The 13,748-nt window shown below is 28.0% G+C and overlaps 4 protein-coding genes across 4 annotated transcripts; 2 read left to right on the top strand and 2 right to left on the bottom strand.

Annotated features, from left to right (window-relative positions):
- Window positions 1–13: 13 nt before the first annotated feature.
- Window positions 14–1,831, bottom strand: Cdk5 (cyclin-dependent kinase 5). The gene is made up of 7 exons (XM_035883928.2): window positions 1,734–1,831; window positions 1,472–1,560; window positions 1,181–1,374; window positions 982–1,069; window positions 750–921; window positions 460–671; window positions 14–375 (listed from the first exon to the last, which is right to left on the bottom strand). Exons 1-7 carry the CDS (start codon window positions 1,768–1,770, stop codon window positions 268–270), a joined length of 900 nt encoding a protein of 299 aa, XP_035739821.1. The 5' UTR covers window positions 1,771–1,831; the 3' UTR covers window positions 14–267.
- Window positions 1,832–2,809: 978 nt separating this feature from the next.
- Window positions 2,810–3,968, top strand: LOC118449425 (uncharacterized). The gene is made up of 5 exons (XM_035883930.2): window positions 2,810–2,890; window positions 2,966–3,028; window positions 3,112–3,174; window positions 3,336–3,449; window positions 3,846–3,968. Exons 1-5 carry the CDS (start codon window positions 2,810–2,812, stop codon window positions 3,966–3,968), a joined length of 444 nt encoding a protein of 147 aa, XP_035739823.2.
- Window positions 3,969–5,022: 1,054 nt separating this feature from the next.
- On the bottom strand, window positions 5,023–7,978 carry LOC118449423 (uncharacterized). Its single transcript, XM_035883927.2, has 3 exons — window positions 7,812–7,978; window positions 7,080–7,164; window positions 5,023–6,108 (listed from the first exon to the last, which is right to left on the bottom strand). The coding sequence occupies exons 1-3, from the start codon at window positions 7,884–7,886 to the stop codon at window positions 5,249–5,251; spliced, it is 1,020 nt and encodes a 339-aa protein (XP_035739820.1). The 5' UTR covers window positions 7,887–7,978; the 3' UTR covers window positions 5,023–5,248.
- A 2,199-nt stretch (window positions 7,979–10,177) lies between these two features.
- Window positions 10,178–11,486, top strand: LOC118449429 (prothoracicotropic hormone-like). The gene is made up of 4 exons (XM_035883935.2): window positions 10,178–10,213; window positions 10,451–10,630; window positions 10,986–11,141; window positions 11,322–11,486. Exons 1-4 carry the CDS (start codon window positions 10,187–10,189, stop codon window positions 11,484–11,486), a joined length of 528 nt encoding a protein of 175 aa, XP_035739828.1. The 5' UTR covers window positions 10,178–10,186.
- Window positions 11,487–13,748: the final 2,262 nt, after the last annotated feature.

Genomic DNA, 13,748 nt, shown 5'->3' with positions numbered 1-13,748 from the left:
TAAATATAGCAATAAATAATTTCCTTTTTTTCATTCTTAATAGAGTAACACTTCTGTTCCTGATAGAAATTGGCCAATTCTGATAAAATTCACAATTTATTGTTTCGCCATATGTACTTTTATATAAAACAGGACTTTTTAATATCACACAATATGTTTGGCGCATCGAGTGCGAAATATATCAACAAACGATCTCTTGTTGGAGTATTTTTGGTCGGTAAGCTTGAAGCATAAGACTTCAAAAAATGCTAAACTTACACGAGATTGCTATTGGCAACGGTCATTTTTAATGGCAGGGTTTAAATCATTAAAATAAGGATGCGCCATAGCTTCTTCTGCTGACAATCGCAGTGCCGGATTGCACACTAATAATCTCTGAAAGTATTTGAAAACAGTTTTAAAATGTATCTATATTGTTTCTTTTAAAAATCAATATGATATATAAGACATCTAGCTTGCCTGTAATAAATCTTTTCCTCTTGAGGTAAGTTTTGGTGTAACTTGAGCCAATCCTTGTGTTGGATGATATTGTGGAAAAGGTTTGTAATCTGGCAAGATTGTTAACTCTGGCCATGTTTCTTCTGTTGGTGTACCCAACATTTTAAAAATCCTTTTCAATTGATCATCCACATCAGAACCAGGAAAAAGCGGTCTCCCTGCATTAGCTAACTCTATACGAATAAAATATACAAACAGATTATCAATTTCCATTATCCAGACTCAGTATCTTATTTTTATAATGGATGTACCAGCAAATATACATCCTGCACTCCACATATCAATGGACGTTGTATATAGTTTTGCTCCAAAAAGAACATCTGGTGGACGGTACCATAATGTAACAACTTCTGCAGAATAACATTTAACCGGAATGCCAAATGCTCGTGCTAATCCAAAATCAGCAAGCTTCAACTCGCCATTCTATAAAAATAAGGTAATTTAGAATCATGAGATTATATAATCTATAGATAAAAATTATACCTTATTGATTAGTAAATTTTGTGGTTTGAGATCTCTGTGAAGAACATTACGGCTGTGACAAAATGCTAGTCCACGTAATAATTGGTATCTAGAATAAATAAAAAACATGTGAGATAATCATTATTCTCGTATATATATATATAAAAATATATATATATATATATCTATATATAGCCATAAAAATAAGACAGATTCTTACAAGAATGATTTCACTACGTCTAAATCAATTTCTCCATTCAAACTATCAAAGTATTTTTTAAGATCTTGATCGCAGTGCTCAAAGACTAAAGTAAGTTTCTTATCACTATGCAATACATCATAAAGACGCACTATATTTTTATGTTTTAATTCTTTTAATAAGCAGATCTCCCGAAGGGCTGAGGATGGCACACCCTATAGAAATAATAGAAAAAATGGATGATCAGTATTATTCTTTCTCATGATTGGAAATAAGTTATAGATGATGAAAATAACATTTAGATATACCTACTTCGTCGTCATCGTCCAAACGTACTCTTTTTAAAGCGACGATCTCGTGAGTTTCGCGGTTCTTCGCTTTGAAAACGGTGCCATAAGTGCCTGAAAAGAAACACCGTTTAACAATGACAGTTCGCGTTATAGTGACGCATCTAATGTCACACAACACACACAAGAGGCGCCGACGATTTATCTCGGTTTTTAATGTTAAAGTAAATGATCAATTCGTTCATTGGAAACGTACGATTAACGTGATGACAATATCGTTCGCCTACCTTCTCCTATTTTTTCGAGTTTCTCATATTTTTGCATATTTTTGGCGTTACTTCGGGCGGAATGCACACGCACAGTGGTTACCGCTGCGCCGTGACGACTAAACTTCGCGCATTTAATATAGATTACGCGCGGGAATTCAAATTCATGAATTATTAAATTAAACACGAGGGAAAATAATTAATTAAATTCTATTGATCGATACACGATATTTTCAAAGATAAAAAAATAATAGATTTTTTTATCAATAGTACAGGACACGTTTCGTTCAATATTTTTCATTTATTATTAGTTCGTTATTGATCGTTCGACAATTTATTTGCTATATAATTTTTGTCATACTCCTCATAATCATACGACTTATACAATACGATTACAAATTATATTTTACATTATATTTAAATATATATTAGGATATATATTTGCTATTAGAAAATGATTTATATATTAAATAATAATATATATTTTGTAAAAAAAAATCAGATAATATATTTTATGCGTTAATATTTTGTCACGTGATATATGTGTGTGTAAAAAAAAAAAGAAAAAAAAAAAAGAGAAAACAACGGACGATTCGTTTGACATGTTTCGTATTAACCACTTAAGTCAAAACATTCAATATCGTCTGCAGATAAATAACAATTATTATTATTATTATTATTGGCTTCATTGAAATATGTTTTAATATAAAAGTGTATTCAAAATAATTAAATAAGAAATGAGTTACGATTGTCGCAGTAAAAGTAAAAATAAAAAAGAAGTATTTTTTTTTAAAAGTGATTCCAGGAAATAGAAAAAAGATAGCAATGTTATTGGCCATCTATAGATAGACAGATACTTGTTATTGGTTGTTGCAATAGTGCCAATCTTCACTTTGTTCAGGTTTCGTTATACGTTCTATGGTAAGTTTTTGCGTAGAAAAAAAAATCGTATTAATTACAAGATATAATTATGCAGATGAGATATTAAATTCTTCGTTGGATTATTCTACACGAAGAGAAAAGTATTTTTCTTTTTTCTTTTTTCTTTTTTCTTTTTTTTTTTTGTTTTTTTAATAAATATAATATATAAACGAATCATGTATTTCGTCTTACAATTATTCAAAAGTGTCATATTCGTTTTGATAAATTTAACAATTGTTTTATATACGTTACAACGCGTAAGTATTATATTTATTTTTAATATTTTTTTAATAAATTTATTCATATTTAAATAATAAATAAAATGATTTTAGTTTTTCTGGGCAATGAAACAGCATTATAAAATCGTGACAGACATCGCAGATTTTAATTCAATGGTAAATTTCATATATATATATATATAAATATTTCGTGTGAGAATTTTTATAAAAATTTTTATGAACTTTTACGTTTAATTTAGGTAAACGAATCTCGCGCCAGTTTGGATTATATGAAATTCAAAATAATGGAGGCAATGGATGAGGTGTGATCGTCACGTCTTTTTTTTTTTTTTTTTTTTTTTTTTTTTTTTTTTTTTTTTTTAAATATTATTATATACGATACGTATCATGTGCAATTTTACGATGCACATACGACGTATCAATAATTCACAGATCATATTTCATAACAAAAGAAATCTTACAGATCAAGGAAGACGTTAGCAAGGAACTCTGCATTACCGATCGTTTGACAAAACTTAGCTCAAGAATGGCTGCATTATCTCAACGATTCAACATCGTTGAAGAGGGTGTGATAGAGGTTGATATTCTTTTTTGAATCAATTCAAATCAGCATTATTAATTAGAAAATGCGATTGTAGTACAGTTATACAGAATGAGTCAATTAAATTCATTAAAAGTATCGTATGCGTAAATGATAGTAATCATAAAAGTGGTTTAAAAAAAATTTGAAAAAATAGTATTTATAATACGATATTTTTCTTAAAAAAATTTAATTGATTTTGGACCACTTTTCTAATCACTTTCATATTCATTAATCACTATCATATTATGTTATTATGATTATCATATATGATCATAGTGTTTCATAACTATTTTTATATTGAGATCAAATTTCATTCAAACGAGCACATCATCGCATTTGTTTTAATTTGTAATAAGTAAATATTTATTATATTTTTATTATTAACTATAGTTTGTACGTATGGATCATAACATGGAAAGCGTTAGAGTGGAAACACCGGCTAACATAAACGAGGAAATGGATAATATACTTAAGAGTTTAATCGAAAAGAAACAACAGCGAGGGAAACATTGAAATAGCTAGATCGTTAGATATAATCTTTTTATTTGTATTACATTTTTACAATATTCTCAAAGCACACACACATATAGAACGAATTAATTAAAATATCGTACGATATTTAACATTTGAAGTTCCAAAGTTTCAATGAAGTCATTGTAAAAGGACTCTAATCTATGTAATGATATCCACGAAATATAATTTTATACTTATGCTTTTTAAACGGGATATATTTTAGTCTCGCAATAAAATATTTTTCTAATCAGTCAAGTATATTCATCCTCGATTCTTCGAGAAGTATCTTGTCGTAACGTAATTAAATGAAATATTCATTATTTACATTTAGTTATAGATACTTTCACATCGATTCTTATTATTAAATTTCGTTAATGATATTTGACACATCTTTATTTTTTTTTTTTTTATATTTGATGTTCACGTTAAGTTAATATCTATCGATATGAATCATTATAATATCATATGAGATATATTTCCAAGAAAATGGAGAACGTTAAAAGAGTATTCCGATGATGTTTCTAGTTTGATGATTTAAGGTTGTTGTTGTTGTTGTTGTTGCTGCTTGATTAAGTAATTACTCAATCTTTTAACGAATCCACTCCAACCGACACGATCGATCTCATCAAAATTTCTTTTGTAAAAGTTGTCGAATCCATTTGCATCAATCTCATCGAAGTTTCTCTTACCTAAACGATCGAGCACCAATGGATAGTTCTCTTCATAATCACCAACTCGTGAATTCAATGTTGAAGGTCTTCTGCAAATATATAACAGTTTGACGACAATATGATTGTAGGTATTATTATTAGTAGTTTATTTACCTCAAAGGAAAATATCGTTGTTTCTCATAGATCAGACCAGGATAAAAATCAAAATTACGACGAGTTGATCGTAACAAATGGCCACCACCAATATTGTCTACATTAAGTCCATCTGGTATACCTTTGAAATAAGACAAAAATATATTACTTATTTTATTCAAAATCTCTACAAATGAAATCTATCTTTGAATAAGATAGAATATTTTTATTAGGAATGATCGTAGGATAGATATATGATCATCAGGATAAAATTGAAGTAATTTCTTGATCGTCTGATCTGCAATTTTTAATGATATTTAATAATAATTATTATATAGAAATCTTGGTGCATTAATATTATCCAATATTTGTGTTGGTTCATCATATCGAATAGCAGCGCGGAAGATAAGAATAATTTTTTATTTTTCAATTCTAATCGATCTTTATTTTTATTTTTAGATTGTTATCAAGTAGATATCACTCGTAGAAACGATCAACGTCACGGACGAGATTTCCACCGCCGATTTGATCCAAATTTCTCACGAGATTTCCACCGCCGATATGATCCAAATTTCTCACGAGATTTCCACCGCCGATATGATCCAAATTTCTCACGAGATTTCCACCGCCGATATGATCCAAATTTCTTACGAGATTTCCACCGCCGATATGATCCAAATTTCTCACTAGATTTCCACCGCCGATCTGATCCAAATTTCTCACTAGATTTCCACCGCCGATCTGATCCAAATTTCTCACTAGATTTCCACCGCCGATCTGATCCAAATTTCTCACTAGATTTCCACCGCCGATCTGATCCAAATTTCTCACGAGATTTCCACCGCCGATCTGATCCAAATTTCTCACGAGATTTCCACCGCCAATATGATCCAAATTTCTCACTAGATTTCCACCGCCAATATGATCTAAATTTCTCACTAGATTTCCACCGCCAATATGATCTAAATTTCTCACTAGATTTCCACCGCCAATATGATCTAAATTTCTCACAAGATTTCCACCGCCGATATGATCCAAATTTCTTAGGAAACTGGTACCAAATATATTTGAACTTCTAACGAGATTTCCACCACCGATCTGATCGAGATTACGCATTGTACGATCATCAGCCTCGTTTCTCGACTTGAACAAACTCTTTAGATTACTCAATCTAATCGAATTTGGATCGTTTATTGTATCTTTTGCTATTTCTTGTTTTCTCGAAGGTTCGTATAGGCTTCTAACGAGATTACCACCACCAATTTGATCCAAATTTCGTTTGACAACATTTTGTTCATTTGTTCCGATGATTTTTTTGGCATTTGATATAGCCGGTTCTGAAATAAAAAAAGAAATAATTACAGAATATAAGCGTGACCAAAATCTTCCTTACAAAATAATAATATAAGTGTTTTCTATCTAAGATTTTAATTTATATTGTAAATCATGAAGGATATAAATAATATAGGAAAATTTTAATAACATGAAAAGTAATCCATCAGGAGTAATGTTTTTTCTGTTTTTTTTTTTTTTTATGACTTACCTTCCCGAAGGATTTAGAGATGTTGGATGTTTCGTCGCGTAAGCAGAGAAATAAAATTTAAGTAATTATTTACCTATACATTTTTATCTCTCAAAAGTTTTTAATTAAAATAACGAGAGCTTGCGCGTTATCCACGTAGTTTTTTTTACGACTCCGTTAGCACACTAAATGTTTTATTTTATGATTTTATTTTTATAATAAGATCAATTGTTTATGGAAGCATTAATTCTCTGTCGTTCTTTCTCTTTTTTTTTTCGATCGATTGGAAGGAAATTTCTTTCTGCGATCCATCGCAGAAGTAAAAGAAAAAAAGAAAACAAAAAAAAGAAAAGAAAAAGAACAATACAAGAGGAAGAAAAAAGTCTCTCGTGAATTTTTTGTTGAAAAAATTATCATGATGTTATAAAATGCACATGTGTGTATACCCTGAGAGAATTAACCCCTAACAACAATATCGATCGTACGACGTTATTCCTTTGGGAACACATATATATATATATATATATATATATATATATAATTTGCCATAAAAGTAAATAATATATACATGTAAGTGAACGCAATAGTTGGGACGAAAAATTAGTAAAGGTTTAAAAGTATCTAGATACCCGACAAGAACGAAAGTCATTAACGTACACGCAACGTGTATACTACAGTGACTTTCTTTTTTTTTTTTTCTTTTTATTTCTTTTTTCGAGAATCGCCTTATCTCAATGCGATCGTTTTTTTGAACAAAGGGGAAAATAAATTAAAAGGCATACTCACTACGATCGTCTAAGTATTTGACCAAAAAGTCCGTCACAATTGGCTGGTAATTTTCTCGTTGTGCTTGATTAGCATCGTTCTGTATCTGATAAGTTAATGAACAGTGTCAATTTAATAGAACGAAGATCTATGTATTTGTTTAAAACAATTCGTTTACACAATATATGTTTTATAACATAATATAACAATTTTTTTATTAAAAATTAAAAAAAAATTTTTTTATCTTAAAAAATTTATAGGGTATACAATATGCATTAGAATGAAAAGGATTAATTAATTTCTTAGTTGAGAAAGCATTATACATTAATAAGAAAAATTGAAAGATAATTTATTTAAAAATAATTTAAAATTCATTTCTATACAGTATACAACTAGCGTTAGAATGAGCACGATAATTTGTTTATTTTTTTTTTTTTTATTCGAGAAAATGCGTGTTAAAGAGAAAAAAGAAAAAATTACGAGATAGATTATTTTTAAAAATAATTCAGAATTCATGTCTATGTAAGGGAAGAGAATTTTTTTAAAAGAAACAAGATGTTTACTATGCATAGACAAAGTTCGTGATGCGTGTTTCGAATAAGCACATATTTTCATAATTTTACATTAATTTTAATTCCTACGATAAATTTTATGTATTTATATTCAATAATGTATTAAAAAAAAAAAAAAAGAAATGAATATATTTTAAACAAGATAAATTTAAATAAAAGAATGAATAATTTTTATTCTTACCTGTAGGGCCGAAATTTCAATAGAAGCGACGAGAAATATGCCCGCAATAATGGATGAAATCACGTGTGTCTTCATGATCTATGATCTGTCGATCCTTGTTTCGTTGATTCAATTGAAATGGAAAAATTCAGAGTGACGTGCCGCGAAAACTATGCGAAGTGTCTCGATACTCATGCTCCCTTGAAATATATAGAAGTAGGAGTGAGGGCGAGGGAAATTCGTTGAAGGGAGTAGAAAGGGGTAAGTAAACGCGTCTGCGCGATAAAGAGCGCGAAGTATCACCCTTCCGAAGTATCATATTTTTATCGCCAAAAGCTTTTTAACGAAATAATGTATATCAAGTGGCAATTCATTTTTTTTTTCTTTTTTTATAAATTTAGATTCCGTCATTTTTTATTATTATTATTATGGTTGCTATAAATTTGTAGATGTGAAATTGGATATTTTTTCAATAAAATTTTTTTTATTATTAAAATAATATATATATATATATATATATATGTATGTGGGTTTGTATGTATGTATAAATATATGTATGTATATACACAATATATGAAACAAAATGCATATAGAATATATGGATTGTAACATTTTAGCAGGATTTTTCTTATACATTTTTCTATACATATTTTATACATTTATTTATACATATATATATATATCTATATCTATATGTATATATACATATATATATATATATATATGTATGTATTTAAAAAAATAACTATTATATATTATTCGTAGCTAAATCTTCTCTGGAGAGTTTTGTAAGATATTGCATTATTCTAAATACTATATTAAAAAGAAGAGCTGTGTTTTATGGTGGAGATTAAGTCGTCATCTTTTTTCTTCTTTTCAAAAGAACGTATCATTCTTAAAGAACGATACGTCAGCATTGTAGTTAATTACAGAAGATTAATTTGAAAGTAAGACAGCATATAATCCTCGTATTCTTCTATCGCACATCTTTTTGAAAACCATAATAATTAAGGTTTCTCTTCAATATTATAAATTGTTGGATACGATGGATATGAAAATGATCTATTTCTTTTTTTATTTATTATTATTTTTTTTTTTATCTTTTCAAGGTTCAAAACATATATCAGGAGTATGAAGTTAATCTCGCATGTCTTTTTGGCAAATTAAACCCTCTTTTGAGAGGTTGAAAGTCGTTTATATAAAAAAAAAAAAACAAAGGAAGGAGAACAAATAAGCGTATGTAAAAAGTGACTGAATAAAACTGCTGATCGATCGATCCTCATAGTATCTGGTGCAGAAAATAATTCAAAGCGGCCGTGAAAGGTGCGTAACGATGTATTTGTATGTTATGTGTGTGTGTGTGTGTGCGTGCGTATATGTATGCGTGCAGGAAAGCACGAAGCTCGTCAACCGTGAATACGACGAATACGTTTCTCTAATGACGAGTGATAAATGTCTCGTAAACATGTGCGATCGATCGTGATATTTGATCTTGTATTCTTTATTTTTTTTGTTCATTTCGTTAAAAAGAGAATTAAGTTGATTCTAATCATTTTAGGATATTGCTTTGAATTATAGAAATGATTGAACGATATTTAGTCATTTCTTTTATATAGAATATTTCAACTAATATATCCATATATTATATTTTTCTTATTAATTCATAAGGATCATACGATCTAAAACAATTGGAAATTGAAAGAAAGAATAAAGTGAAATCTAATAATCTGAAAGAGAGAGAGAGAGAGAGAGACAGAGAATGTAGAATGGTGAATAGAAAGGGGTAAGAAAGAATAGAGAGAGGTCAAAGGTGAAAGGATGTTGAAGCGTGAGATTTAAAAATATCGTCAAAATTGATATGATTCTTTTAATAGACTTAGGGATAAAAATTGTACGTAGGAGATTAAATTAAAAACGTTTCCGTGTATTTCTTCAAAATCAATTTCGTGAAAATGCAATTAATTTAGAAACATAGTAAACATAAAAGGGAAATGATTTAATTTAATATTGAAAAAGATCCTTGTTATCTTCCAAGAGTTCGGAGCTATTTCATTTGACTTTTTTCTTTCCGTTCAGATTTTTGATCTTGGCTACATGGAAAGATGAAAGAAAAAAAAAAAACGAAAATGAGTTTTATTTTAATCATTAATAGTATAAGAGGAAAAAAGGAAAAATGAGCTTTGAAGAAATGTGACCTCAAGAAATACAAAAGATTGGGATTCTGAAATAAATCTTATATGTGGATATCGAGTGGCATTAATGGTCCTTTTGATAAGTTGAAACTGATCTGAGTTGTACGAGGGTGTCTTTATTGAAAAAGTATTGTATATAAGGGAGATATTCCAGACCTAAGATCATCAGTATTCGATAGAAAGCATAAGGAGAATTATTACATTATGAAGATCAACATTTTCATCTTATATGTAAGTATATATGGAATACATCTTTTATGAAATGAAATGAAATTATATATATATATATATATATATATATATAAATTATAATAAATTATAATTATAATTGTAAAATATTTAATTAAATTCACTTGACACATTTTTACCAGCATGATTATAAAATCATAATTAATTAATTCATTAACTTCTTCTTCTATATAAAATTTTTTTTCTCATATATATATATATTTTTTTTTAAATCTCTAGATGATCCTACGAGGTCTTTTGGCTCAAGAAAAAAATCTTAATTTTTCTTTTGATCGATCAAAAAGAGATTTATCAAAATCAAGAGCTCTCATTGATTACGACGATTTTCCAGAAAATCCAAATTCATTATATTATAAACAAATGTATCTCTCTGGTGGATTGAATGAAGTAAAACGAAGAGTAAGCCGATGTATCTTTTTATATTTGAATTTTGATTTATGCGTTGATGGTTTTAACATCTACGAAAGTTCGTACTATGAGTTATGTTGACAGCGTGTTACGTTAAACATAAGTATTTTAATGAAGATTTATTTAAGAGAAATCACATTTTTTAATTTACATTTTTTGAATATAATTCATACGTAAAGCGTTTTTTTAAAAAGTATATTTAAAGAATACAGAGGTATATTTTAAGATTTATTAAGACATTTCTTTTTTATCTTTATTATATTTTATATCTTTATTATATTTCTTTTACTCTTTATTATATACGATAGTAATATTCATAGTATAAATACCATATTTCTTTTGTTAGAACATATTATACTCTCAAAGCTTCTGCCCTTGTGAAAGCCAATACGAGATAAAGGATTTAGGTGAAGGACATTATCCTAGACATTTAACAGTATCTCATTGTAAACCTAAAACATGTCAGGATAAATTTAATTCATGTAAATTATTAAAATATATGGTGAGTTTAATGCAATAACAATATATTATTTATCTCGTTTTATTTATCATAAGTCTCTAAAAACAAATATAATCTTTTTTATATTCTTACAGATACAAGAATTATTCGTGTAAAATTTAATTGTATTTATTCAACGATTAATAAAATAATTCTTTTTCTTATTAATCATTTATTTTTCAGGTACACATTTTAAGTCAACGAGATGCAAACACTTTGACGGAAGATGAGAATAGTTACATGGATGAAAATGCACCACTTCCTGAATCGCTTCGTCATAAATGGCAATTGAAACCGATGTACATTGCGGTTGCTTGCGTGCCTGAAACAGAAGGAAGAAGGAATTAAGAGAAGAAAAAAAAAAGAAAGAAAAAGAAACAAGAAATTTAACAATCTATGTGAAGTGAAAAAGAAAAAGAAAAAAAAAATAAAAGAAAAGTAATAGATGTAATAATAATAGCATATTATCATGATGTAACAACGCATTTATATTTGTGCGTACGTGTGTACGTGTATATTTGTGTCTGTGCATATACATACATATAGAGTGTACTGTTTTAATTTAACATCGTTAATAACATTAAGAAATAATTATATAAATCTATGAATTTAAATTATCATTGTTATATACAAAATATATTATAACGTGATATTGAAAGTTTTCGTTTAAATATATTTTTTTCGTTGAAATTCTTATTAATCTTCGGAAATAATTAAGATTAGAATAGGACACCCCATATATATATATATATATATATATATATATATATATATACATATATGCACATATATTTGGACCCTTCGGAATTTCTTTGAAAAGTGCATACTAGGATTTGTAGAAAAATCTACAAGGTATATCCATAAATCCCGCTGTGAGTTGCACCCTGTCGTAGAACGAACGAAATCATGTACACGGAAAGCCACTACGCATTTTTCTCATCTAAAGTAACTTTCCTATTTTACCCTAGAGATTCATCGTGAGACACAACCTAAGAGATTTGCGTGACTTATTTGAATTAATTACCATCTTAAAAGAATCCTACAAAGTTGAAATTTTATTTTAATATTTTTATTATGAAATATTAATTATTAACAGAATCATAAATATATTCGTTGGATTTATTTATTTTTTATATATATATATATTTTTTTATCGTTCAAGCAATAATAAAGATTCTATTTAATCGACAAGAAACTTCATCAAAGTTCGCATATGTCTGTTTGATTTTATATATGGAACTCGATTCGTTTTGTATTATTTTTTCTTTTGAGAATTAATCTAACTCGTTAAAGCAATGTACATACAATAGATATACATACATGCGTGCGTAATCTCTCTCACTCGTATTTGGAAAAGAAAAGCTTTTGTTTTCATACGTCTACGGAGAGAAAAGAGCGAAGCAAAAATATATATATATATATATATATATATATATATTTTTTTTTTTCATTTATTCTTATACTGACATCTGTATTTGCATTGGTTAGATGAATTTCAAACGGATTGCTTTTAGATTTTGCGTTATACTCAAATAGAGTCCGTTTATACTACTTCATATAAATTCTTTCAATTATGTTTATTTATACGCATATACTATTATATAATAAAAATATATTATGTATTACATATTACATAATATAGAACGCACAATGAATAAATTATTGAAGAAGTCAAAAGGACTTTTTGAAGGACTTTGAAATAATTTATTTTTTAGAAAATTGAATAGTTTCGCGATCAGTTTTAGTATCGATAGTTTCCTAGACGACAGATTGTAACTTCAATCATTCTCTCTCCTCTCTCTCTCTCTCTCTTCCTCTTATATACGACCATTAGCGTCTCTGAGAGTTCACGGTAATTTTATCAATTAACAACATATATGTATAGTGTCTACTACATATTTCTCTTTGGTTTGCTTCTCTGCATTGACGTTATCGTTATAATGAATTTGTAAAGTTAAATGATATTTTTGCCTCGTTTCATTGTTAAAAAGATCGTTTCTCTTTTGACGAAACTCTTACAATATATAAAATTAATTCAAATGAAAATAGATTTGATAATATCGTTTAATAATAACGTATATATAATTTTAACGAGATGGATATGCAAGAAGAATTGTTCTATAAAGATCTATGTATTTCACTTTACCAATGACGTTTTAACAAACGAGTTAAATCGTCCAACAATTATTCGGCCTTGACCATTCGACCGATGAACATTAGAACGATCATTTAAGCTCAAAAAGCTTGCGTTCTTGCTCGTTGCATTCGTGTATGCTCTTTTACGCATAAATACGCACCCATACACGCATAAACACGAACACATTTATATTATGTATATGTGTTTATATTTAACTTATATAATGTATACAGACATTAAAGTTCTGGACTCTTTATGAATTAATTAATTCACTCCGATTCCTCTTTTGTAAATATGCCTTCTATTCACGAACAATTAATTTGTTTTATACAGAATCTTTTAATTAAAATATAGATTTATTTTCAATGTTATATCATACTTATATTGAATAAAATTCGTAAAACTTAGGGACTATATGAGTATACATACGTATAGAAATACATATGTACATATCTATACAACGATATCGGTCT

This window comes from Vespa mandarinia, chromosome 12 (assembly GCF_050613455.1).
Source record: "Vespa mandarinia isolate Hongniang chromosome 12, ASM5061345v1, whole genome shotgun sequence".
In the NCBI taxonomy this organism is placed as follows: Eukaryota; Metazoa; Arthropoda; class Insecta; order Hymenoptera; family Vespidae; genus Vespa; species Vespa mandarinia.
Note: the sequence above shows the minus strand (reverse complement) of the source record. Positions and strands in the feature narration are given on the sequence as shown.

Excerpts from the sequence above, each read along its gene's own strand:
- Cdk5 (XM_035883928.2), bottom strand. The coding sequence starts at position 1,770 with ATGCAAAAATATGAGAAACTCGAAAAAATAGGAGAAG. Across the intron at positions 1,561-1,733 it reads ACTCGAAAAAATAGGAGAAG|GCACTTATGGCACCGTTTTC; the intron begins GTAGGCGAACGA and ends GTTTCTTTTCAG. Across the intron at positions 922-981 it reads AAAATTTACTAATCAATAAG|AATGGCGAGTTGAAGCTTGC; the intron begins GTATAATTTTTA and ends TTATTTTTATAG.
- LOC118449425 (XM_035883930.2), top strand. The coding sequence starts at position 2,810 with ATGTATTTCGTCTTACAATTATTCAAAAGTGTCATATTCGTTTTGATA. Across the intron at positions 3,029-3,111 it reads TCGCAGATTTTAATTCAATG|GTAAACGAATCTCGCGCCAG; the intron begins GTAAATTTCATA and ends CGTTTAATTTAG. Across the intron at positions 3,450-3,845 it reads TTGAAGAGGGTGTGATAGAG|TTTGTACGTATGGATCATAA; the intron begins GTTGATATTCTT and ends TATTAACTATAG.
- LOC118449423 (XM_035883927.2), bottom strand. The coding sequence starts at position 7,886 with ATGAAGACACACGTGATTTCATCCATTATTGCGGGCATATTTCTCGTC. Across the intron at positions 7,165-7,811 it reads TTGAAATTTCGGCCCTACAG|ATACAGAACGATGCTAATCA; the intron begins GTAAGAATAAAA and ends TTAACTTATCAG. Across the intron at positions 6,109-7,079 it reads CAAATACTTAGACGATCGTA|AACCGGCTATATCAAATGCC; the intron begins GTGAGTATGCCT and ends TTTTTATTTCAG.
- LOC118449429 (XM_035883935.2), top strand. The coding sequence starts at position 10,187 with ATGAAGATCAACATTTTCATCTTATAT. Across the intron at positions 10,214-10,450 it reads TCAACATTTTCATCTTATAT|ATGATCCTACGAGGTCTTTT; the intron begins GTAAGTATATAT and ends TTAAATCTCTAG. Across the intron at positions 11,142-11,321 it reads GTAAATTATTAAAATATATG|GTACACATTTTAAGTCAACG; the intron begins GTGAGTTTAATG and ends TTTATTTTTCAG.